Source organism: Anopheles arabiensis, chromosome X (genome assembly GCF_016920715.1).
Source record: "Anopheles arabiensis isolate DONGOLA chromosome X, AaraD3, whole genome shotgun sequence".
In the NCBI taxonomy this organism is placed as follows: domain Eukaryota; kingdom Metazoa; phylum Arthropoda; class Insecta; order Diptera; family Culicidae; genus Anopheles; species Anopheles arabiensis.
This window is the reverse complement of record NC_053519.1, coordinates 9,931,046-9,956,901: the sequence shown is the minus strand read 5'-3', so window position 1 is coordinate 9,956,901 and position 25,856 is coordinate 9,931,046. Positions and strand designations below refer to the sequence as shown.

The window sequence follows — 25,856 nt, the reverse complement described above, 5'->3', positions numbered from 1 at the left end:
TGCCCGATCGTGCCGAAAAGCATCAAGAAAACTTCGGCCGCTCTTGTAACCTTTCTTTTCCTTCGTTGCTTTATTTTCTCCCGGCTCCATTCGCTGCGCCTAGCGCACGACCCTTTCACTCCACGTGAAGATATGTGCTTCTGCGTGCTTTCGCACTTTTCAAACCAACCAAGCAGTTCGACACACATCTTTATCATTTCGAGTTTTGGATTCGATTTTGGTTTCTACCCCAAGGCTTTGCCCGGTTTATGAGTGTTTTCCGTTCATTTCCCTCTGTCTGCCCCGATCGCAGACAGGCCGCCAATTTCCCTTTCTCCTTCACTTATCACTTATCAGGCCCGGACGATCAGTGTCGGGCTTAGCGTGTGAGTGCGTGCGTTACTTTCCTTGCTCGATTTGGTTTGGCATTTCTTTACGTGTTTCGTTGTTTCGCTTTTTTTTTGTGGTGCTTCCTATTAGCTCCTGTTGGCCATTATCGAGCTGAAGTTTGCACACTGCACTGCTGTGTTGCATATCTTTCGCCCTTTTCCCTACAGCTAGGAGCCAATTGCATGATTTGCTATGAGTGATGGGCATGGGAATTCGGACATGGGAGCATTTGCATACGGCGCGCGTTATGCGAATTACTTTTCCTATGCCTCTCTGGGTTTGTGCTCTGTTTCCAACCGCAATTGAATTGCACAAAAAGGTGGCACGAGAGAGCAGGCGCGAAAGAAAAAAAAAAACACGACAGACGAGAGCGCGAAGCTCGCCAAACAATCCCAAATGCACGGTGGTGAAACATTGCTGCGAGTTGTGAAATATACACCGCAAAGAAATGTTAAGCTCGTAGTCGAAATGGATGAGCTGTGCGTGTGTGTGTCTGTGTATGAGTATTTTTGTCTTCCTTTCTAGCGTAATCTCGCGTAATCAAACGTGTCAGCGCTTTGTGCTTTGTCACAACTGCTCCATCTTGTTCCCATCGGCATCTGTGTATCGTGCCCTTTTCTCGCCTGAAACTCGGCTGAAATGTCGAACGTGCAAGCACGAAGAGAAAATGGGGATGTGAGATGAGATCGTTCGATCTGATGGAACCATGGAGAAGACGAACCTTGACGGCGCTGTTGGGCCATCAAACAAAAGAGAAAACGCTGGAATTATATCACGCCAGAAGCGTGAACGGGGTAGGTGGTTGAGGCGTAGCTATTCCCGCCAATGCTTGGAGCTCGGCAAAGCCTCCACACTATCTAGAGCCGGAAGAATAGGATTTAGTTTTCTTTTGTATAGAGGCGAGATCGAACTTGTGTATCGATTCCTTTCTCTCGCTCTCGCACGACGGGAGCTTCTGCCTCCCGGGTTTAACAGGCCAAGCAGTTAGCAACCACTCGGCAAACTGTTTCGGCAACCGTTTGGGAAATGAGCAAAAGCGGTAAACCGACGTGTTGCACAAGCTGGTGCAATTTGTTCGCAGCGCAGCACGCGGTCAGTTGAAAGTTAATGGTGGAGCTCCTTTCGAAAAGCTGCCTGATTTTCCTGCTTTCAATGTCACAGCGTTCTATTTTTAGTTGAGTTGAAGATACCTTAAGATCCGAGCAGGAGATTGAGGTCACAAACATTGGATGTTTAATATTGTAAGCGTTGACTTCGGGGAGAAAAAAAAAACCCAAATCGTTGGAGATGGCTAGAGCAGTCCAGCATTTCAAGGCAATCTTGAAAAGTAGAGGAGCGATGTTACGCCTGTTGTGTAAGAGGATCTCGATGCCTTTAGGAAGATCTTGGATGAGTTTATCAGCAAACGGTTGTCGGAGCAAGAGTTTACGGTGGATCTGGTTTAGGAGGTTCTAGCGAGCTGAGAGCTACATTTACTGCTTGGTCATACTTTAGACAATTGAGATATGCTTGGAAATAGTAATCTCTACATTCTGAAGTCTTGAAAAGTAATCTTGAAGCAGAGTAGAAGTATCTGCAAGATCTTTTAATCAAAATTTGAAAACTTTCAAGCATGACATCTTAGACCAAGACATTGAACCTCTGTGATACAAACTGTCTGAGATACTTAAGGTCTTTTAGCACTTTTAGCTGTTTACATGTAGAATCGGAAAAGAGTCATCAATACTTGTTTCAAAAACATTGAAAACATTATTTGTTTTTATATCAAGAATTGGAAGTAGCACGCTGTTTATCAGCTACGCCAACTGTTGCAATATCTGGGTGGAATGGTTTGCAGAATTAATCTCGAGCTAGATCGCTAACAACCCCCCCCCCTCCCTCTTCCCCTCCCCCAATACCTGATCCCACAAGGTACGCAACACTTACCTATTGCTAACAATGACTCGGCGTGGATTGTGGTGGACAGGAAGGCGATCGCGACCAGCGGCAACAGCAGCCAGCTCGGTGTCCTCGAAGCCCCCCGGACCATCCTCCTCCACCTCGGTCGCCAGCCGGTTCCGCTCCCGTCGTTCGGCGTTGAGAGCTCCATGCCGCGCAACTGGGTGTGCCCCCAGTCGACACACCGCCGCGTCCTCGCTTCCTCGCTGTTTGTTTTATGGGCAGGCGAGGTTCGGGTACTACGGTTCCCTGGTTTCTTCGCGTACCACACTACCAACTAACCCGTTCCCAACTAGCCGCGCTTCCGGGGCCGGTTTCCTGGTTGGCAACTCCCAACAGCCACAACTACTACTACTACTGTTGCTGTACCGCCGCGACACCTTTCATGCCTTCTCCGGGTTCGGGCGCTTTCCACGCGCAGCTCCACGGACACGAGCGCGAAAAGCAGACGACGAACCTGCCGTTTCTGTCACTGACGAGGTATACGCACGACTGGTACTGTCACCCACTAGCTTACACCGAATGCACTCTCACACACAGATACACACACTGTTGGAAAAACACGCACACAGCACGCGATCGCGCGCACACACGCACACGCGCACCTCACTTGATGTGTGCGCGAATCTGCACAAATTATACACGGTATACTAAACTAGGTAGTAGGGAAGGAAAACAAACGAAACAAAAAATCAGCTGAATGCAGCAAAGCACTCGATTCTAGAGTTTCCCGGCGGGCGCCAGGAAAGAGTGGAATAGTGTGCTGCTGCGTGTGCCGCCGCTGCTGCCGCCCACGAGGTTGGTTGCTTGCTGTAGTTTTGGTTGATAGAAATTTCGGTTTATGTGTTTCTTTTGATAGTAGCAGCTGCACTGAAGGATTGTACACACTTTGTCAAGTACTTGTGCACACACACATAGACACACACACATACACAACGGCACCTGTATGCAAAGAAAAAATAGAAAAGAAAAAAACCGAATATTAATATACAGGTTGCTGACGACATTTGTGGGGCACTAGCATTGGTTTTTGCACCTAGACTATCATCCCGGGCGCGGCGGATCGAACTTCGGACGTGCGTCTTAAAGCGAAATGGCCGAAAGTTCCTAAGAAAGAGGTACGGCCTCTTAAGGCACAACGACCTTTCCCATCTCTGGCCGTGTCTCTTTTGTTCGCGTACACCACTCCTCCTACGGGGTTCGCCTGTTTTTGACAGCGGCTGTCAAACGTATACGCCAGGGAGGGGGGGAGGAGAGAGATTTGTGTTGTTTTGCCCCACTCCCCCTCCCTTCCACTGTAAGAACAAACCACCACAACTAGCAAAGAATCGTGACGTGTGCTTTCCATTCGCTCTTGCCCCGCTGCTGCCGGGCGATTGTGTTCGTTCTCTCCTGCGCTAGCTTCCATTGGCTGTGCACAGCGCACACACAGCGCGGGTTCTAGCGGCGCATTCAAAATGGTCACCCGCGTGTACGGTCGCCGCGAGAGGCGGAGAGGGCGGCCAATCATACGAGCAATAGTCGAATGGGGCTGGGATTGAGGGGCTGCCGGTGGGTTCGTCGCTTGTCGGGCGAAAGAGGTGATATCATCATCAGCTCAAAACCCCCCCCCCAACCACCACCACCCTTGGGACTCGACCCGAAGAGCGCACGGTAATGATTTTGCTTTTTGCTTCCATTTTTTTCTCTCTCCCATCTTCTTCTCTCTGTTTTCCTCCCAACACACCGGCTCCACACACACACACACACACACACACACACACACACAGACACTCGGTGCTCGAAGCGGACGGGATTGTTTCGCAGAAGGCAAAGCGAAAAGGGCAAACTGATGGCAGAACGAGGGAGTGGGGAAGGGAAGCTGTGGCTGGTTGTGCGAGCGAGTGCGAGTGGAAACCTTTGGGCACGGGGGATGATGGTAACGGTACATTCCGGCTTGACAAATGAAGTTTTATTTTTCCTTCCACGTACCGCGCCCAACCACCCCTCTCCCCCCTCCCCCCCCCTCCTTCTTCGTTTGGAACGGGACACAGCACAGTGTTTGCTGCGCTGGAATCACGGCAAAATGAAACCGAGGAACTGGAACTGGTTGGGGAGTACAGGAGGCGCACTGTGTGTGTGTGTGTGCACACGGTAAACCATGTACCGTGTGTTTCCCAGCGCCACCCACCTCCCCAGTACAATCGTTGAAAGTCGCACCAAGAACCACCACCAGAGTGCGGTGGTGCAAAAGACTTCAACGGGCGAACCGTGCGGCACAAGCGACGAACCCCATACTGCCACGCTACCACCATCCTTGCTCTCACGCCGCGGACGTGGTGGTTTTGTGCGGCCACGTCAGATTCATGCGATTGGTCGGAGCTCTTTTTTTTTCTTCTTTTTCGCCGGGTTTTCGGTTCTGAATGAAAAACATTCTGCGAAACAACCCACGAACCCGCTGTGTGTGAGCGCGCGCGCGCGCCCGCGCCGTTGTGTGCGTTTTCGCTTCACCGTGCGAGAAGTCACTAATCCATTCTAGGGGAGGAGAGGAGTTGAGGATGAAAAAAAAAACAAAAAAAACAAGTCCCATCCCCCGCTCCACTCCTCTTGCTCCCTTCTGGCAACACGCAAATGCGCTGTGAAAATAAAGTCAAAAGCCCTCCGTTATTCATTGCGCAGCATTAATGCAGCAGCAAAACAAAACAACAAGTGGGAAGAAAAAAGAATTCAAAAATAGATACACACACACACGCACGCACGCACGCGAGAGCGCGTGCGTTCAATCTCAGAACACAATCGGGTTTCCCTTCCCGGGGGCCAGTGCGAGAGCGTACGAAGCATTAAGCATTTATGAATGCACTTTCCGACCCGGTGGTGCGCCCGGGCCTGGCTACAGACTGCTGTTGCAAATTGCTTTGGCTTTTGTTTTTTTTTTTTGTTCAATGATTAATTCGTCTACCACCCCTTAAACGCAAACAAAAAAAACGGTAATGCGTACACCAGCGGCAAAATGAACGGCACGCGTCACGCGCAAAATGGGGCGTTAGCGCGTGAGGCATTAGCATCAAACACATACACACAAACATGGAGGGATTTTCGTGTGTGTGTGTGTGTGTGTGTGTGTGTGTGTGTGTGTGTGTGTGTGTGTGTGTGTGTGTGTGTGTGTGTGTGTGTGAAAATTTATTTGGCAAACGCGAAACGATCGCCCCGTTCCCTTCCGTGTTCGATCATCCTCATCGCCAAGTGACCAGGCGCAGGCGAAAGTAGATCGCGGGGTGAGGGTGAGAGTGTGCGAATAAAAAAAAAATAATATAATCACTCTCACCCCGCAACACTCTCCTTCCCTCCCATCCTCTCCCCCGCGTCGATTTTTCACCCATCTTCCTCTCGCTAACCCTCGCCCCGGTTCATTCACATTGCTTTTTCCACCGCCTGAGCTGAATCAAACCTCGGGGCTCTAATATGAAGGAGTGAGATAGCGATAGAATTTGAAGTCTTTGTGTGTGTGTGTGTGTGTGTGTGTGTGTGTGTGTGTGTGTGTGTGTGTGTGTGTGTGTGTGTGTGTGTGTGTGTGTGTGTGTGTGTGTGTGTGTGTGTGTGTGTGTGTGTGTGTGTGTGTGTGTGTGTGTGTGTGTGTGTGTGTGTGTGTGTGTGTGTGTGTGTGTGTGTGTGTGTGGTTTTCTTTTTCTGTGTTTTTTTTTTTGGGTGAGACTTTGAGTTCGCATTGGAACGACACGCAACTTTCTCCCGACCCAGCCGGGCTCGCCGGGGCCGATCGATTAGTGTGTGTGTGTGTGTGTGTGTGTGTTGGGTGAGGAATTGGGGGAAGAAACCAAAAAGAAGATGAAAAAAAAAACAAAATTGTACGCATAATAAATGAGTTCACCCAGTCGGAAAGCCAAGTCGGATGCAGTTGCGGATATGCGACTGAAAATAAGTAAGCTTTCTGCCTCTGTTTCTGTTTGCTTGTAGCTTCTTGCGATTGATTGTGACTGAGAACCGGTACTGACCGGTTGTGTCTCGTTCGGGTTTCCCATCCCCGGGTTCTGCAGCCTGCCTTGCCCTGGACGTTCTACGGGTTACTTAAGATTTACTAGACGAGAGAACAAAACAAAAAAAAACTTCACTTCAAACTCTTGAAGAGCTAGAAGCTTACTCGCTGACGTCACAAGCCGCCCAAAAAAAAAAGGGGGAGGGGGGAGAGGACAAGCAAAGTAGCAAACACGCTCTTGCGAAGTGCTAGCAAGCTGTCGGCGGAAGAGCGAGGTGCGGGTGCGAAGAAACAAGCACACTCAAGTACAATGAAAAATCGTAAAATAAATAAACACGAAACCGCGAAGCAGCAGGCGACAAAAAAAGCCTTATCCAAGACCTAGCAACGGTCTGCAATAACGAGAAGAAAAAAAAACCGATCCCGCACCCATAAAAGATGCAGATGAGTTGTGCGGCGTGTAAATTTGCTGCTCCGCTCAGAATGTGGGCCAAGAAAAAGAGATAGAGTCTATCATCCCCCCCCCCTCCCACCAGCATCACCGCTACCATCACCCCCTCGGAAACGTTCCCCACTCGGAGACAGGATGGTCGCCCGGCCACGGTGGAGTGGCTGTTTCGGTGTCCCCCATCAGCGGGGAACAAGAGGCAAGAAAAAAGTTCCCCATTCGGAGAAAGAAGGAGGGGGAAAAAAACAGGTCACAAGCAACGAAGACACGGAAACACGTTTTCGTTTAACACCTTCACGGCTGACGGGAAGGAACTGGCGGTTTGAAAGAAGCGCTGGTAGTCGGGAGGTGTTGTTGCGCGACCCAGAAGACTTGGCCCCGGCACGGCTCTACTTAGAGGAGGGCCGGTTAGAAACCGACGCTTCGCAACTGAGAAGGCATACTTGTAATAAGCGACACAGACACACACACGCAAACATACAGAGAATAATACGTTAAAAAAATAAAAAATAAAAAATTAAATTATTTTTCACAAAAAGCAATACAAAAGACTTGGCTCTTAGAGAGCAAAACATTTAATTAAAAAAAAACCATCCCCATGATGAAGCAGTTCGTCATTATTAACCGTCATGTGGTTTGTTTGTTCCCGGGTGTGTGTGTGTGTGTGTGTTTTTTCTTCTCTCTCGCAAAGTGCCAACGTCCTCAAAACGAAGAACTGAAACGCAACTGGGCGACAGAAACGCGCAAGCGACGAACCTTGCACCACACCACACCGAGAACGAGAACGTTCTCCGCCGCTCATCTGATGTGTTCGTATCGGTACATCACCACCACACACACACACACACACATGTGCACATTTCTACGTGGTTATGTGGGACCAGTTTTGTAACACGTTGACCGGAACTTCACACGCAAAAACAAGGAAAAAGAAACTTAAAAATAAACGCCGAAAAAATGCGTCTTTTTCTATGTGCGCAAATTGTTATTGCGTGTGTGTGTGCGCGTGTGTCTTGCGTTTGAAAGCCATTTGAAAGCAAATTTTGTTGTTGTTGTTGTTGTTGTTGTTGAAAATGTTCGATCGCTATTAATTGATCCTGATGGGCTTGACCACAACATTTGACGGATGCATGTGCAGGCTTTGAAAGAACACTTCTTCAAACGCTCACACACACACACACGCATACACATCGGTACAAATGATACGCAAAAAAAAAGGATTGAAAGGAGGAAACCTCAAACCAGAGGAAGCGGATCGTTAACACGCTGTAGTGTTGGTCAGCAGCATTAAAGAATGGATGACAGAATCACGCACACACCTTCCCCGGGCCGAGCTGGTGTGTGTGTGTGTGTCTGTGTGCCCGATTACGTTGGTGTGTTCGCTTTGAAACAGCGAAAAAAAAACAACAAACAATAACAACATTAACACAACAAAAACAAGAAACCGAAAAAAACACACTCACAAAAAAACGCCACCAGAACGCAACGGAAGTGGCACCGAAACGCACCTTTCTCCAATGTCCACAACCGCTTGAAATCAAACAAAAAGCACTGCCTGGATCGCCACCCCCGTGTGGGTTTTCAACAACGCAACTCTGTGTGTCTGTGTGTGTGGTTGTGCGTGGAATGGGTTTTCCTTCACCTGTAGCGACTGAAGTGTAGCTTTTCCTTCCGCCCGTGTTGTTGTTGTTGTTGTTGTTGATGTTGCAGGCGCGTTCTGTCCACTTGTTTCACCTTTCAGTCTCTCTCTCTCTCACACACACGCACAAACGGACACACACCTGCTCACGCACGTACTGTGGCTGTGAGGGTGCGTGTACGCACGGGGAGTTTGTTGTTTTGTTTTATTTTACTGTATTTTGTTTTTCTTCTTCTTCCGCTTCTTTTCTCCTTGGTTTTGTTTTGCCAAGGTGCGCCAGGGGTGCGACAGAACGGAGCGCGATCGAGCCCGTCCGGTGGTGCGCTAAAGACTGAACGCGCAGCGTCCGGCCCCGACTGGCTGTCGCGGGGAGCGAACCGTGCTAAAGCTCGCGAGTGGCATGCACGCGGACACGCAAGCGTGTGTGTGTGTGTGTGGCCACCGTACAGCACCGGTACGCTGGACAGAGAGCGCGCGAGACCCAGCACGATCGCGCGCGCGCGCGCCACTCATCCCGAGCGGGTCCGGCCGGCACCGCGCGATGGGGCTCAGGAGAGCTACGGGGAGCGCCGGGTGAGTGCCGGTCCCAGTCGCGACGTGCGAGCCCAAGCAACTGTGAGCTGTTGGGTTGAATGGGTTTTTTTTCAATTGACCAACAGCGGCCAAGGGCTCAAGGGAAGAAATATGACAAATCGCGCTTGAGAAGGCAGAAGAAGAAAACAAAAAACAAACAAATGACAAAATATTCTCTCTCGTTCTCTCTCGATCTTTCTCGTGAGCTCCGATTTAGCGAAAGTTCGGATTGGCACTCACAAAATTGCTTCGATTACCTTTCCGCCCCACTACCGACCTTTTTCTGCCTTTTTCATCATCCCTCTCTTTCGCTCTTTACCTCTCTCTTACCGCTGCTAATCATCAACATCTCATCCCGTCATCCTTCTCTCTCTCTCTCTCTCTCTTGCTCTTTCTCTCACCCTCTGTGCTGAAACCATTACCTTCCCATACTTTCCCATCGGCGATCGGCGCAGAAGGGCGAAGGTGCACCAGCGTGACGATCATTCACAGCGCCTCGGCTCGACATTTTACGTGGGCGGAAGCACACGAGGAGTAGCATACACAAAAACACAGAGAGAGAGAGAGAGAGAGAGAGAGAGAGAGAGAGAGAGAAAACACCGTTCCGAGACCCTTCCGGGGCGCAACTAACCCCCCCACCCTCCTCTAATGCCCGAGCGCCTTTCTCTTTCACTTCGAATGCTTCCATATCGGAGCGATGAGGTTGATGTTGTTGATGATACCCTTCCTTCCTCGTTCGGTGCTGTTGGGGTTTGTCGGTTCCAGGAATTTATCTCATCGTTCGTCCAAGAAACGATCATCGATTGGCTCTCACGCTCCAACCTGATCACCCCGCACTCGATCGGCTCGGCTCGATCGGTTTCCCCGGAATGCGGAATAACTAAATGATGCTTTTTTGTTGTTGTTGTTGTTGGTTGCTTTCAATTTCAGTCAAATAGTAACAATAAGTTTCTCCGCGTTAAAATACAGATTGTACAAGTAAGAAGCTTAATGCATGTGTTACGTACTTTAGAACAAAACCCAGTATAGAACGCGCCCCAAACGAGCCGGCTGAATAGCGCAATCGATAAGTGTGCGCAACCCGTTGTGGGGTTATGTGATCGAATCTCTCTTGACGGTGGTGTGTGATCCTCTAGAAACACATTTTTCAATCAACAACTCTTCTCGTGGTGTTTGTTGTTGAACATATCGTTACGTCTTATTGTGTAATCGGCGGTGAGTAGTGTGTGTGTGTGGGTGTGTGTGTATGTGTGTATAAATCAGTAGAAGAAGAAGCTCATTTTAGCACTAGTGCACCACACACATACAAACAATCCACAATAGCTACTACGGCGAGGAGCTTTCGCTAAATATTTCTGATTACATATTTGATTCTCCTCATTCTTGCTCTCTTTCTCTCTCTCTCTCTCTCTATCTCTCTCTTCATGATTTGCGTGCTGTTCTGTGTGTGAATGTGGGGGTAGTGAGGGGTGGTGATAGGGTGTATTTTATTACCCCTCTCCCTGAAACTGGGAGAGAATATATACATAAAAAAAACAACTCTCGCTCGCTAGAACCCGCCCACCCAGCCCCAGTCTACGGAAGGCGCACGGAACAATGATCTAACTAATTCTTCCTCCGCTTTACTCTAGCAACCTTCTCCTCCTCCCCCATGTTCAGTCACTTTTCAGCGAGTCCGTTCCGCTTTTCGACCGCTCCACACGCGCGGGTTTGGTGGTGGTACATGCTCACACCAAACGAAACAAAAAAATGGCAGCAAAGAAGAGTTAAACAAAAAAAAAAACCAATGCAATGCACATTCGGATGATTTCGATAATTGTACCGGTGTGTGTAAGGCGCGGTGGACGGTGGTAGTCAACGCAGCGCACACAAAATCACGCCCGGAAAACAGTGACAGTTTCGCAGTACGCGCGCAGACCCGGTGAATTGGGGCGGCTCAAGCAGCGAAGACATCACGCGCACCCGCAGTCTTTCAATCTTGATCTTGACGACGACGGCGGCAAACACAAGCCAACTGGGTAGAACGATGATGATGATGATGATGATGATGATGATGCGAAGTTAACTCGGGCGTGTAATTGTGTGTGCAGTACTGCGTGCAATATGCGCACGGCCGCCCGGTTCTTCCGCACTATCGGACGACCTGAGCTGTAAATGACGCTGAAGAGACAGAGATAGATAGATAGCGAGAGAGAATGACAGAGAGAGAGATACAGAGAGGGAGAGAGAGAGGGGACGGACTTTATCGTCATCATCTCCCAGCACGCTACCATATGCAGCAATTGCGCTTCCGGGCTTCTTCGGAGGCTCAAACATTGAGAATGTTTGAAGAATTGTTCAAAGTTTCTAGTTCGACCCGACAGGGCTGCCCGATACCCCGGAGAGCAGGTGTCAGTTTGCCAGCGTGGTGGTGTTGCCCGCAGTTGCTTGGAATTCAAATTAGCAAACCTGCCAAGTACACATTATTGCTAATATCGCTTTGCGGCAGAGCAGTACTGCAGCAGCAAATTCCGGAAGTCGGAAGGTAACCGGTTCGTCTGCGGGCAGCACCGGACCAACCAGACCAACTGAGATTTCGCCCTGACCCCTCTGATGGCGGTCCCCGAGAAGGCGAGAATCCAGAAGTGAAAGCGCAATTAAGCGCACTTGACCTCTGCTGCCAGGTGCTGCTGGGTCCGGTTAGGCTCAATAGCCACAGACACGCGGGACGGCCTATTAGGAACCAGTTCTCACCCAGCAGACGGACGGCACAACGAACGACCAGCCCAGAGCGTCTCGTCTTGTGCATGGCTGATGTGTCACCGGTAAGAATGGGTTTTCTGGTGTGTCGACGGCTGCACCGTGCTAGACATTCTAGCTCATTAAAATAGCACTAAATGCAGGCTGCATTGCACGATTGCACCAAAAGACATCTCAATGCACCAAAAGTCTTTGCAACATGTTTCACAATTGCATCATTAGCTGCACCGAATGTTCGATGATTCGTGATCCAATCCCAATTGCCCGTACATCTATTAGGGACTGACAATGAGTTCGTGTGATTTCAGACTAGGCGTCGTCGATAATTTATTTTACTTTGGTAGCAGTAATGGCAACCCAGTGCCATTTTGAAGCAGTCATCGTTAGGCTTTTGCTTTTGCATTGATAGTCATTTTGCTATTGTAGATACAACATTGTTGATTGTAAGCATGCAAACACGGTAACTTATACACCAAACTGCTATTGACAATTCGAAGAAAATGGCTGCCGAAAGTCATCGTATTTTGGGGGTGATCATTAGCTGGCTTTACACGGTTTAAAACTGGCAATTTTATTTTGGAAGAAAAAGAACATTTGGCAGGAGCTCTTAAAATTTGAGTTTGATGGCTCGATGAAAGTCCTGTACTACAAAAAAAAAATCAAGAACTTTCATAGACGCTTAAGGTATCTCAGCAAGACATTAACCATCGATTAAAAGCATTGCGAACGACTGTGGACTAGCGATGCCCATGTCAACTGAAGTTACAAGACGAAGAACGCTCATTAGTTGGCTAATGGGCAACAGCTCCTCGGGCATCAGTAAAATAGCATTACGAAAAGCTGAAATTGGAAGATTCATTCTTTCATCCACCGCTGTAAAGCCTCGACATTGATCCTTTCGGTTAATCATTGCAGTGGTCGTTGGAGCATTAGATGGCTCACCAGAAGCTCTCCAATTACAAAGATGTCCTGAATTACTACATGGTCGTAATAAAGGTTCTTTTTTGGCTATCTAAAAACCGCCCGAACTTATTAAAATACCTAAAACAGGTATAACTTTGCCAAGATTCGGCGTTAATTCTCATCCATGCTTTTAGACAGGGAAATAGAGCGGAATGAAACATTCGAACGGAATCTAGAACCTATCCCCAGAACCACCTGTAGTAACGAACCACGAATGTTTGACAGCTCTGCTCTATAGACTAGGTAGGCCCTGAGGTTTTGGGAGTTTGACTGAGCAACAAGAATGCAGCAAGGTGCTCAATTCCCATAGGTCACGAGGCACAAAGAAGCGACTGCAAATGCCAGCACGATCTGAGAGAACCGTTTGGCAATGCAGCCACTCCTTCCTCCCTTCTTGCAAGAGTCCTCGCCACTCGGCGAGCCACTACCGCAAGCTAGCGTTCACCTTTTACCCACTCGTTGTGCCGAGAATTGGGCAAGGGAAGGTACAAGCAGCAAGAAACACACACACGCCATGACTCAGTGTAGTTCAGGGTGGGCAATAGTTGTTTGGTTGTTTGGTTGTTTGGTCCAAAAACCAAAACTCGGCGGTTATGTAAACAGAGCCGCCACCGTTTCCGTGGAACGTTTCCCGCTTTCGCTTTTTCCAACAAAAACCACCAACAACAACAACAACAACTAAATGCGAAAGAAGACCACCCATCCAAGAACTTCGCTGTCCACTTTCACGGAAGGCATCAGCAGAAATTTGCCGGTTGACCTTCTGGCGCAAACAAAAGGGGGGAAAAGATGTTGCCGGAAGCGCCCGGTCGCTGCTTGTTTACCATTTTTGCGGGTTTGTGCCGACTGCGCCGGTCTTTGTTTACCGCTAAACGGGGTTTGCATCCGTTACAGCGGAGAAGGTGCCGCTGCTGCTGCTGCTGCAGCAGTTTCGTGTGCCGCCGTTCGATGCTCGGCGAAGCTTCAAGCTGTGTCCCCAAAGCTGGCGGCAATAGCATGAAACCCGCTTGCGGAAATGGCTCAATTCGCTCGGTTTCGCGCAGGTTTCACGCAGGCCATTCCCACGCCCCACCGCGCGATACGGGCACCGGGAATGCGTGCGTTTGGTGCGCGCACGTGCATGTTTCGGACCCAATGTACCGATCGAACTCCCGGAACCGCGGCAACGCTAATTACATCGCGCAAAAACGAAAAAAAGTGGCTTCGCGCAACATGCACCGCACGCGTGCACATGGGAAAGTTCGTCGCTTCGCCTCGCTTATCGTGCGATCCGCGCGCACAACCACGGACAATCGAATCGCGGATCGCGTCTCGATCGATGGAGATGAGCGCTTGGAGTTACGAAACATGGCCGGCTGACGCAATGGCTCCGGAGATCGCTTTACGCGGAGAGGCGCGCTTTAACACGGGCGATCTGTCTGGCGCGACAGGACCATCGAGGCGCATCCGCTTCCGGCTGGCCGCTGGCCAAGGCACGCTGGAACAGGTAATTGCAATTCCCGCCCTGGGTGACCTCGCGCACGCGCAACAGGTAGCACACCAACACACACATACACGCGCGAGAGACATCTCCATATCTCGGCTGGTGATGGTGACCTTGAAGATGCTAGGAATCACGACGGAATCGCCTAGCGACGGCCAGGACGGTTCTGGTCCGGTTTTGCGCTCGCGGGGATTTTGCGCCATCTTCGAAACCCTTTTGCTGTTTTCTCTTAAAACCGCGCACACACACACGCACACACATCGCACGCTGGGTTCGGTGGGGTTTGTGAGGAAGATGATGATGATGATGCACCATCATCATCGCCTAAACCGGTTCCGGCACGGTCTAAACGGCACGGAACGGCCGGTTTTGGGAAGGGCGACTGTGCGAGGACTTTGCGCGCGCTCACACACGGTCACGCTCACCCTGAGCGGACGGGATGCCGACGGGTTGCGCATTTAAATGAGCACCAGCACCAACAGCAGCAGCAGCAGCAGCAACATCTCGAAAATTAATTGTATTAGTAATGCCACCGGGGGCCCGGAGTCGCGCTCGGGCGCAAATAACCGGATGAAGTGATCCGCGAGCCCCTACGGTCGGACGGTCGGGCCCCAGCCACTCAGAGAGGACGATGGGGACGACTTGGCGCACTTGCTCTGCTCCCCTCGTTTGCCGCTCTGTTTGTGCATGTGCGAGGCAAGTAATTTGCAGGTTGCATTGCAGGGCTTGCAGCTGGTTGCGAAATAGCGCCACACAAACACAACATACTGCTGGCCGACACGACCTTCAAGCAAATGTGCGACAAATGGCAAAGGTGATCTTCCAGCTACATTACAACAATAGCATCAATAGCATCAAAAAAGTGAGATTAGATACGCAGGAATTCCCCCCAGCTGAGGGAGAAGAAAGAAAAAAAGCTCGAACGGGTCCCTGGGCCCTGTTTTGGGGGTTTTTACACCCCCATTAGAACCTCAGAGTTGGGAATTCTGACTTCTAGTATGTTTGGATTAGAAAGAGACAGAGAGAAAGAGACACAGATAAGGAGAAAGAGAGAACCCGAGTTTGAGCGCTAGAAACTGCGACGTTCGTCGCTTACCCAGAGTTCCTAGAGGTAGCTCCACCGAATCTCGAGAGATCTTCAATGAAGATCTGTGAACGTCAATACATCGGGCATGTGTTTCGAGCTACACAAGGGGGAGCTGTTGCGTCGCAGGACACTAGCTCCCTTCCATTGCACGCCGCTCCACATTCGCCTGCCTGACAGCTGAAGTTCAACGCTTTTTCAAGGGTAGGCTCAACGCGTGGAGTCCGCGAATGTCCGGAAGAGAAAGAGAAATGTAGCCCGACAACCAGCGACCCAGCCCCAGCTCTGTTTACACGCGTATTCCATGACCAGAAACGCATACCAAAAGAGAGAGAGAGAGAGAGAGGCTGTACACGTCGAGTGTGAGGAACCTCGAACCTGAACTCCCTGCAAGAAAGATAGGAAACAAACACACGAACAGAGAGATAGAGAGAGAAACAGAGTGCGAGAAGCAAACAGCCCGGCGAAAGGCAGTGTAATAGCCACACACGCTAGCGTCTAACGCCCGAAGGGCCCTTTCCCTTTGGGCGAGCGCCTCCTCTTTTGCCCCATCTACCTCCTCCTAGCCGAAGTAGGTGTTGTGCGGTGTACAACACGCGGCGTACACACTAGCGAAGAGAAAGAGGAAAGCAAAGCCTGCTGGCAGCCTCGCTATGGCCATCTATGGTCGTTGATCTTTGGAAGTCCTGTTTTGATCTCCTATTCCGGCCCTGGTTGGGAGGGGGGGGTGTTTTTTCTTTTCGTTCGCCGTAACCTACACGTCACTACTACTACTATTACTTCTACTACTTCGAGACATCTTGCCATGAGGTCCAACCAACGTCTCATACCATCTCAGATCTCCCAGCGCGCCACCCAGGAACTCTACGATGAAACTAGTTCGTGTTGTGTTCATTCGTCTAGCTGCCAGTGAGCTAGACGGGCACACGCACACACATCGTGGCAAGATCTTTGCAAGCTTTCTAGCCAATCGGTGTCATATCTCGCAATACTCGAAAACCAAAACCCTGGAATTTCGTCAAACTTTGCAATACCGTTCACCATCGCGGTGCAACTTCTTCGGCGCTTCCCGAGAAGAGCGATCACATGCTCGTTTAGACGACAAGGAAAGAGCGAGCGGGGGGGGGGGGGGGCAGGGCTTTCTCTTTCGTATCTTCGCCGTTTTCCGTGTTTCATTTTCGTTCACATATTCAGCGTATTGGAGTGGGTATAGTTTTGTCGATTTTGAACGATGAACATGGATGAACATCGTGTCGTGTCTAGCGGGCGTTCGAGATCTTTCTCCGCCGACTTCAGGCTATTGGGTGGAGTTCAAATCCAAACGAAACCAAAGCACCAAAGCCAGTAGTTGCAGTTGGGGTTTTGGTTGTTACGTTCAGCGCCAGCTCTAGACGTCCTCCAGAGCTCTACTTCCGAACGCAACGACGCTCTACGATTACCTCCGTTCCCGTGCGGCAGGCAGCTCATTCAACAATGCCGCCCGGAGTCCCGGCTCGTAGCACGGAGATGAATGGAGCACACACCGTGGGGTACCATAAAGGGGGTTTACTGGTACTGCGAGGTCTTTACGACGGCACGACAATATTACCCTTCCAGTGAGCACACGCGCAAACCCATCATTACGTCTGCTAACTCGTACGCAGCACTCTTCTCCCCTTCCCTTCCCTTTCTCCTCCCTTTGGTGCACTTGGATTGGCTTGCGAGGCCTTGGTTCGAAGTTGTCACCATCACCGTCACCACCAACCAACAGGCAGTGGACGGCTGCAGAGTACGGCTTTCAGCCGCACTTCCGCTTGCGCGTCGCCCAGCGAAAATCTGTTAATTGGAGTTGCTTCGCCTTCTTCCCGCCGGCTCTCCATCTCGTTCGCGCGCGCTCCGAAACCGAACCGTCCACCATCAATTGACGGGATTGACTTTCTGGAATGACCTCTCGCTGACACCCAACGGCCCACCAACCACCACCGTCCGTGCATGCGTGCGTGCCTCCCATCGTTCGCCTCCGCCTTCTCACACAGCACGGAGTACGGATTTATGGCGAGAAGAAAGAGGACGCGTTGGAAGGGGGGGAGGGGGGGGGGCATAAAACGAGATGTGGATGCTGAGGTGGTTCATCTTCGCCTCAGCCGCTCGTCAACTTCAGCTTCATCATCATCATGATCGGCATCATCGGCAAGATGATGATGATGATGCTCTGCCACGACTCCGTGAGCAGTGTAACTCTCTTTTGCCGCCCCGGTTGGGATATTACTCCACCACTTCGTCTTGCTCTTAACCCCCCTTCTCACCCTCTCTTCCTCCAAAAGATCGCCCAGGTAACAATAAGAAGAAGAAGCTACAAATCCGACACACATACACACACACATACGCGCGCTCGAAATCATACGCACACAACATCCACCAATGTTCCCCGTGGAATGGGCGATTCTTCGTTTTCTTTTCGTTTTATTTTTTTTTTGCATGTATTGTTAGTGTGTGTTTAAGCCAGTGTCATCTATTTGTTTGCGCGCCCGCGGTTTCTTTAAGATGTGGTTTTTATGTCTTTCCATGTGTGTGTGCGTGCGTGTGTGGTTCAACAATTCCAGGTTGTCCTATGGCTGTGCGCCGGCTTTTTCGCGGCCTGTATCGAGCGACTATTTCCCGCACCTTTTTCGTCGTTCCGTCTTTTAGGCTTACTATTTTGTTATTCCCAATCGCTTTATGCGTTTTTTGTTGTTGCCTTCGTTCCCCGATTTCCCGTTCCCTTTCCCCGCTGTTTGCGAATCAGGCTGCCGGAGGGGGATACATTCCGTGTGCGAGAGCTTCGCGTACAGGGTTTCTCACACATATTGCAAGATGGTTGGCAAGCGTTTATGTTTTTTTGTCTTCCTGTTGCATACTGGTGCATATGTTCGCGTTCTTTATCCCTGTCCCTAACCTAGCTGGGGACCGTGCTTGGTAAGGGTAATTTTCCCCGTCCCCATGCATAAGTGTTCGGCCCCTTTCGAAGGCCTTCGCTGGCCTTGCCCTAGGTTACAGGTGCGTCCGTTGCGAAGTTGTCCTGTGTACTGTGGTACAGGAGTTCCAATCCTGCCGCTCAACGCCTGTTTCGTTTCCAATTTCACGTAGAACGTCACTTTTCATGGTCGTAGTTCTTCATGGTCTTTTCCCTAGGGGGGCCTTATTGACTCGTAACCAATATTGTTAATGCCTTCGTTAATAGAGCAACACTAAAAGGCCTGCTGTATAAGAATATTGCGCATAGCCTTCACGTGACAAATATTTATCCAATGTATGGTACATCATATATAATATCAAATAATTTATTTACCTATTAAGAGAAGCAATCTGCAGTACACTGCATGTATAAAACTAATACCTGATATCCACGAAACTGAAGTAAAACTTATCGCTCTGTACATCAAGTTTGAGGTTTGTAGAGCATCATTTTGATTATAATTGAATTTGGAATGATTTTATCTTATTACGTGTCTAGAAATTATGAAAACTAATTATAAACTACTTGTAACGCAATGTAAAGCAGTCATTATTTGCCCACATCATGATTCATCAGGAATTCATGATTGAAAGCCATTCTACAAATCTAAGGATTTAAAGAAGAATATTTTATACAATTTAATAATTGGATGATCGAGCTTTACATGGTAAATCAAAAACAACCCAAAGAGATGCAAATAGCAAAAAGAGCTATTGTTCTTCAGGGCCAACATTGATTTCACTGCTCTGGTGCAGTTGTATTCCTGCTCATTAGCAGCAGACAACATTAGCAGAACAGACGATCGCCATTTGCACTATCCAACCGCACTGTCTCCGGTGAAGACAGATTCCAATGATGTTTACCCCACATCAATCTTAAAGCCCTGTCCTAAACCCGATGTGACTGTATCGTTTTCTTTTACGAACAATGATGCCACAACATGTTTGTTGTATTATATGTTAAGCCTGTACCTTAATATTACTCCTACAAACTGATTCAATGATACCAGCCAATATATCCGTTTAAGATCCGTTGGCTGCAACCAGTGCTGCAAAATGTTACTGTCGATGTCATAAAAAAATCAGGCTGAAACAAAATCCATATCAGCGTCACGTACTCAAATGTGATAATCAGAGGTGATACTCAGAACGGCTAGTATGACTAATACATGCTCATGACATGTTTACGACCATCGCTTGGTCAGTCACTATTTCACGACTTTCTTTTGCTGTGATCAGTTTTGCAAAATGTCACTGACATAGTCATAACCAATTCCGGCTGAAACAAAATCATCTCAGCGTCACGAGCTCTACAGTAATGATCAGAGGCGAGCCTCAAACAGGTTGGTGCGACCATCACATGCTTGGTGACATTTTGTTTAGCACCCAACTCTTGGTCACTCATATGGTCATGACATTTTCTGTCATCACGATATTCATGGGAGATATGCGGTGCGTGCGAGTGGTTCCAAGAAATCAAAATGAGCATGTTTTCTCGCTCTGTTTGACCCGACATATAATCAAAACAGATAGAGGGAGAAAGCATGCTCATTGTGTTGCTAGAGCCCACGCGCCAAGTATATTCCAAGAATGCCGTGATTATCACCGATAGAAAATGTCGCGACCAAGTGAGTGACCAAAAGTTTGGTGCTATACTGAATGTCACCAAGCATGTGATTGATTCCCCAACTGTTTAAGTATCGTCACTGATCATCTCAGTTGTGTACGTGATCTGATTTGAGCTTCGTTTCAGTCATGAGTGTGGAGGACTGAAACAGTGGCATTTGGCAGCACTGTTCAAAGCCAGAAAAAATCATGATTATGCTTACGTCGGCATTAAGCTAAGCTTTTCAGTCAGAGTATCGTGTTGGACTCAAAAATTCACATGTCGTGTTCAGCACGTCATAACGCAATTTTATTGAGTATCAGCATTGAGCATCAAGCTACCACGGATATGTTCATTGTTTTCGTTGGTGAAAATCTCGTGATGCCCATGACATTTTGCAGCACTGCATATATCTTCACCTAGCCACATCTCTACTGTTCCAGGTATCTGTTTTAGTTCCCGATACCTTGTTACCGTCATCTGTTAATGTTACCCGTCCAGGCAGCCGTCGTTAATTTCTCTCCAATATATGGCCCGTTTTCTGGCGACATCCAGCGGTAGTTTTTCTTGCTTTCTGCTTCCTAATTCTACTCGACAATTGCGGATTGTAGTACCATGTGCCGTAACAAAACCCCTGCAACACAGCTTGCACGGGGAGCGGACAGAAGAGGAGGCCCACAAAAAATGGCTCTCCCTTGTACCAGCAGCGTTTTATCGTCGCAGATTTGAATTTGTACAGCTTAAAGCATCTCTCTACCGTCACAGATCTCTAACTAAACCACTCACACAGACACAGAGAAACGAACGCTGGTGCCGGGCAATCGGGCATTATGTTATTGTTTGCATTTATCGCGATTCGTCTGCCCGCTGCGCTGCGACGTCTTCTAAACCCCCCCCCCCCCCCAAAACACCCAACCACCAGAGGGGCCGAGAGCTCGCTGCTCTTGTTGCTTACAGTACACCAGCAAAAAAACCGCTGACAATGGTGGCATTATTATTTGTTTGCTTAAGTTTGTTGTTGTTTAGTTTGCTTACCCCGCTGACGGAGCGCTTATTCGTATAAATATTATCGTATTCATCTTGCGCGCGAAACGGGGGTGACGCGTTTTTGTGTGGCCGTTTCGTGCTTAGTGTGCTTGAAAGGCACGGAGGAACAAAACCAAAAGTAGAGGAAGAACACTTAAAACAATAACCTAAGACCTCGGTAATAAGGTCAGGAGGAAGATGTGTTCCCTGCGTGCGCTCTCAACGCAATCAATCGTGAGGCACATCAATCGGCAACGGTGGAAAAATAAAAAAGCGGCTCGACACACAACTTTGCCGTTCGCCACGTCTGGCCAGATCGATGCGAGTTGTGCCGATTATGGTTTTGCAAGAAGACAAAGACGCATCGAAGTAATTTTTATATCTTTCCCCCCACCGTTTGCTGCTTAGTGCTAGAGAGCGGGAAGTGTTCATGTCGCTCGATTGGTACTTCCGGAATCGGTTCGAACGATACCGACGCCGCAAGTCTTCCGAGCTTCGGGAAGTGGTCGGTTGGTGGTCGGTGAGATTGTGGATGGAGGACGGCGCTGGGATGATGAGACAGGCGTCCATGACGATATGCTTATTAACTGTTTGCCACCGGTATGTTAATGAAGCGAAAACTTCATTGGAACCTTCATCGCACCCTCCACGGTACGTGCGCACCCCCCCCTCTCCCCTCCACAGGTCTGTGCGTGGCTGTGGCTGCGGAAGATCCCCGAAACCGAAAATCGAACCCGAAAGCGAAAGACAATTGTTTCATTCCGTCCCGGCTAATGCCGGCACGAACAACTGCCAAGACGGCCCGACGAAAAACAATCGGCCCATCTTCGAACGTCGACGACCAACGATGACGCCGGATGCTTTTCGTACGTTTGAGAGGTCTGAACCAACAACACAAAAAAACCGCTCACATGCAACACACACACACACACTCACAAGGGAGCAAAAGTAAAAAAAAAAAAACAAACGTCGGTAGTAGATGTAGCTACACAATTTGCCTACGGAGCGTGACGCGTAGCGCCGCAGGAACTTTCTTATTTTCCATGTCACGTTGGCCATTGCGAGCGACTACAGGCCGCGCTAGGTTTTTTGAACCCGCGCACTCTTTTTTCCACCTCGCAGCAACTCCCCTTTCCCTTGTCCCCGAATCACAAGACCATGGGGCCAATGTAATTGCGGATGGCAAAGGTATAACGCCCGTAGCGCTTCGGTAATGTACAAGCGCACTACTGCCGGCAGTCAGGAGCTTTGTTTTTTTTTTGTGGAAGGACCACATATTTGAGGGCGTAGAAGGGTCAAACGCACCAGCCACGAGGATATCGAACAACAAAACGAATCTTCCTTCTTCAACACAATCGTTTTTGCTGCTCCCTAGTGGCCAGGGTATAAGATAATCTTGCGCAAGCTCTTCACTGGCGCGCTGTGCAGATTCAGCCACTTACTTTTTAGGAACTTTAGCACATTCGGTCACGAGATGTTCTCTAGAAGTTCGAACCGGATAGAGAACGCTTAGAAAACAGCAAAGTGACGTGTTTCTGGCTGGCTTTCAAAGACGGATGGCGGAGAAGAAGGTTCGCGCTTCGCAATGTGTCACGATCGTCGACGTTTCTGTTGGGTCCTCCCTCTCCCCCACCTCCCCCCACCCTTCAGAGACGATGGCGAAAGAAAGACAAGACAAACACAGGCAAAGACCCTGGCGGAGACGTGCTCTGGCTGCAGAAACGTACTCCGAAAGCAGGAGGGAAGCGTTGTAAATGAAACTCCAAAAACCCGTTGCCCGTAAGCAAAGAGATGTGTAATGTGTGTGTGTGTGTGTGAGAGAGAGAGAGAGAGAGAGAGAAAAAAGAAAGAGAAATAGAGAATACGAGTAGTGGCAGTCGTACGAATCGATGGCAGAAAGTAGAACGAAAACCCCCAACGTCAACGGCCAGCAAACCAGAAGTGGGCAAGGGGGAGGCGAGGGAAGTTTGGGCCACACGAAACCCTTCCCTTCGGAATCGATGATCACGTGAGAGGGAACAGAACTGGTGGGACAAGTACAGGGGACAGGGAGGGGGGGGAGGAACTGGAGATGCGTGGGGTCACGCAAAAGGAGGACACGCGATGGAACGGACACAGATAAAAGATAAACGCAGGTAGTGTAGTGGTGTAGCAGTGCCGCGGCATCAGTGGCAACAGAGCCGACGGCTGACCGACGAGTTAGAGAGTGCGAGAGTGAGAGCCGGGGTGGAAGATCTGATTGCGGGAGATTGTGGCGATGGCCTTAACACGATCACCGCTGCTGCCAGCCACGCCGTTGCACGCCGGCCCCAAACCAGCCGGGGATTAGAGCGAATGAATGTGTCCGAATGAGTGGCGCGCCGTTTCGGGAAATGGATGAGAGCCCGGCCGGCGATGAGGAAGAACTAGTGCGGCTAGTAGAACTTACCCGTGTGTGGCGTGTCGTATGGCTGGGGGTTCGTGTCCTGCTCAACTGGTGCAGGCTGCCGATCCACGTTGTGGTTGAGGCCTACTGGCAAAAACGGAACTCAGCAGCCAACAGGTTCTTCGTGTTCGGACAGGTAAGTTTAGTTGATGGTCGAGTTCAGTGGGCACAGGCAGCGGCACGCACACGAACATACAGAGATCATCCAAAATTTCGTTTCTGTTGTAAGTTATCCTAGTAAAAACGCACCCACAGATCGGGGCCTCTTGACAAGACGCGAACTCCACAAAGGGCAAAAAGTGTTTCGTTTAAGCGTTTGTTTTTAACGTTTCTGTTTTCTTTCATTTGGGGGTTGTGTTTTGGAAGAAGTAACAAAAAAAAAACGGGCCATCCAGGTACGCAAGCATTGAGTTCTGGAAAGCTTTGGAGAAAGCAAGCACAACCCCGCGCATCCGCACATTGCAATTACACGCCGCGACACATCCCTCAAACACCCACACACTCGAAAAATCGCACACACGGGCGCACACTTACACACACACACACACACACACCGCTACAAAGATATGGTAGTGGAACACACTTCTTTGCTTGTTAGCTGCACACAACACAACACCACACGCAACACCACCGTCGACAGTGAAGCTAGGATCCGAATAGGGAAAGAAGGGGGTGAGATGGTTTTGGGTGGGTCGGAGCGTTGGGCAGGGCCGTACACCGTTCTAGTCCGGTCGGGAACGGGCGCGACCGTATGCGCAAGCGTCTCAGAAGCAACTGGTGCGCTCGGGGAGAGCCGATGCGCGAATGGTGCGTCCGGCAATCCCCAGGTCCCCATTTGGAAACGGGAGTGGGAAGGGAACGGGGGGGGGGATGAGGAGGCTGCATTGGACAATCGCAGCAGCAGCAGCAGCATCATCCGGCGGTTTGAGAGACAGCAGCAGGCAAGCAGGAGAAGCGGATTGGGCACACACGGCAACGAGGAACTCACACCGTTGCGAGTGAGCACTCGAACAACAACAAGCGGAAGGTACGATATAAGCTGGACAGAAGAGGAAAGAAAAGCAAAAAGGTGATGCAGCGCACACATCGAGAAGGCAGATCCGAGAGTGACCGTGTGTATGTGTGAGTGTGTGTACACTGTGGCTGCGCCGCGGTGGGAAAAAAACGGTTGTGCGACACACGGTAATAATGTAATTTTGCACACTACATTCATAACCAGCACACACACACACACACACACACCCGATGGATTGCTTTTCGCCAGTGCACCGTCGCAATAAAACCCATTCCGGACTAACGAGACACACGTAAAAGCGGCAGGCGACGACGACGGCAGCGTGAGTGCCCGCAAATTATTAATTGTGCCGGCAAGCTCTGTAGTGGTTGATTCAACTCTTCTGCCAAGCTAATTCTACTTACTGTGAGTGCCTGTGTGATATTGCAGTCGTGTCTACACTTTTCCATTCGCTGTTTTATCGCATCCGTGTTCGCTACCGTTTTTTTTTGTGTGCGGTGTGTTTGATTTGTTGTTTGATCTGCCGGGGGTATTCGTGAGAACCCGTCCACAACCCACAGCAAGAACGCCGTCACTCATGCACACAGTCGGCGAGGACGATTGATAAGCCGCGTACAGAATTGAAGATTCGGATGTGATGTTTTGGTTTTGTTTTACTCACCAATTACAACTCTTTATACCAGGCGACACGCCACCGGGCGCACTCTCGCACTTACCCGTGCCGCCCTCCGGAATCACTGCCGACCAAAGCTGTCAAACAAACCTGCGCAATAAATCTCGTACGATTAATTTCGTACTGGCTGGAGCATGGGGGTCACCGAGCAAGCACCACCAGCCCGCCCTCAGAACACTATCCGCTTCGCTCTCCCCTGCCAGAGACCTTCTAGAAAGAAATAAAGTGCAGCTAATGCGACAAGAGCAGCTCATACACCGGTGGTGGAGTGATCTTCTTTTGGGTGTAAGGGTAAGGGGGCGTGTAATTGAATCAGCGACAGCTTTCAGGCAGCCCACATTATTCAATCAACGATACGACGACAACACGCGGCTTGCCACTGATGACACCCGTGCTTGCGCGTGAAGACGATGCGCGCGGACCGGGAGCGATGGCGATGATGATGGTACTGCTTTACGCACCTTCCCCAACAAAGCGTGTCCTCTGAGCGTACGGGGCACACAGCGGTAGACCGGCGGTGCCGTCCCTCGAATGCCGGCGCTCACTGTAAATCAGCCATTAATCAGCCACCTAAGTGTGTTTTACGCAGCGTGGCACTCACAGAATGCATCCATTGGGAACAGTTTACCACGGGTTTGTTTTATGATTCATTTTTATTACAAATATATTCATATAAAAAGGGAGAAAAAATGGTTGTAGATATTGTGTACGCATCTTACTGCAATTAACACGGTTCGGTGCCGTTTTTTTTTTTCACTTCAAAATATTATAATTCAGAGCACCCCATGCTGCGGACAGGAACCTGTCGGTCACTCTTGCGCAAGTCCCTTGCGTTTGGCGATGTAGTTTCGTTGTCAGAAACGGCAAAACTGTGAGAGTGTGCCCACCCCATTATCGTTTAGTGCCATGTGGACATAGCACAGAACGCTCCA

The 25,856-nt window shown here is 49.7% G+C and overlaps 1 protein-coding gene across 5 annotated transcripts in view; it reads right to left on the bottom strand.

Moving 5' to 3' along the window:
- Window positions 1-24,021, bottom strand: part of LOC120906601 (low-density lipoprotein receptor-related protein 2) — a 54,134-nt gene extending 30,113 nt beyond the window's left edge. The window contains exons 1-3 of one of the 5 annotated variants that reach the window (XM_040318393.1): window positions 8,368-8,700; window positions 3,240-3,249; window positions 2,296-2,962 (exon numbers count right to left, since the gene is read on the bottom strand). In XM_040318393.1, the coding sequence (XP_040174327.1) occupies window positions 2,296-2,458 (163 nt within the window). In that variant the 5' untranslated portion in view covers window positions 2,459-2,962; window positions 3,240-3,249; window positions 8,368-8,700. Of the gene's footprint in view, window positions 1-2,295; window positions 2,963-3,239; window positions 3,250-8,367; window positions 8,701-23,770 lie in introns of those variants that run through there. The other 4 variants (XM_040318390.1, XM_040318391.1, XM_040318392.1 and 1 more) reach the window with 4 other exon arrangements.
- Between the last annotated feature and the right edge of the window lie 1,835 nt (window positions 24,022-25,856).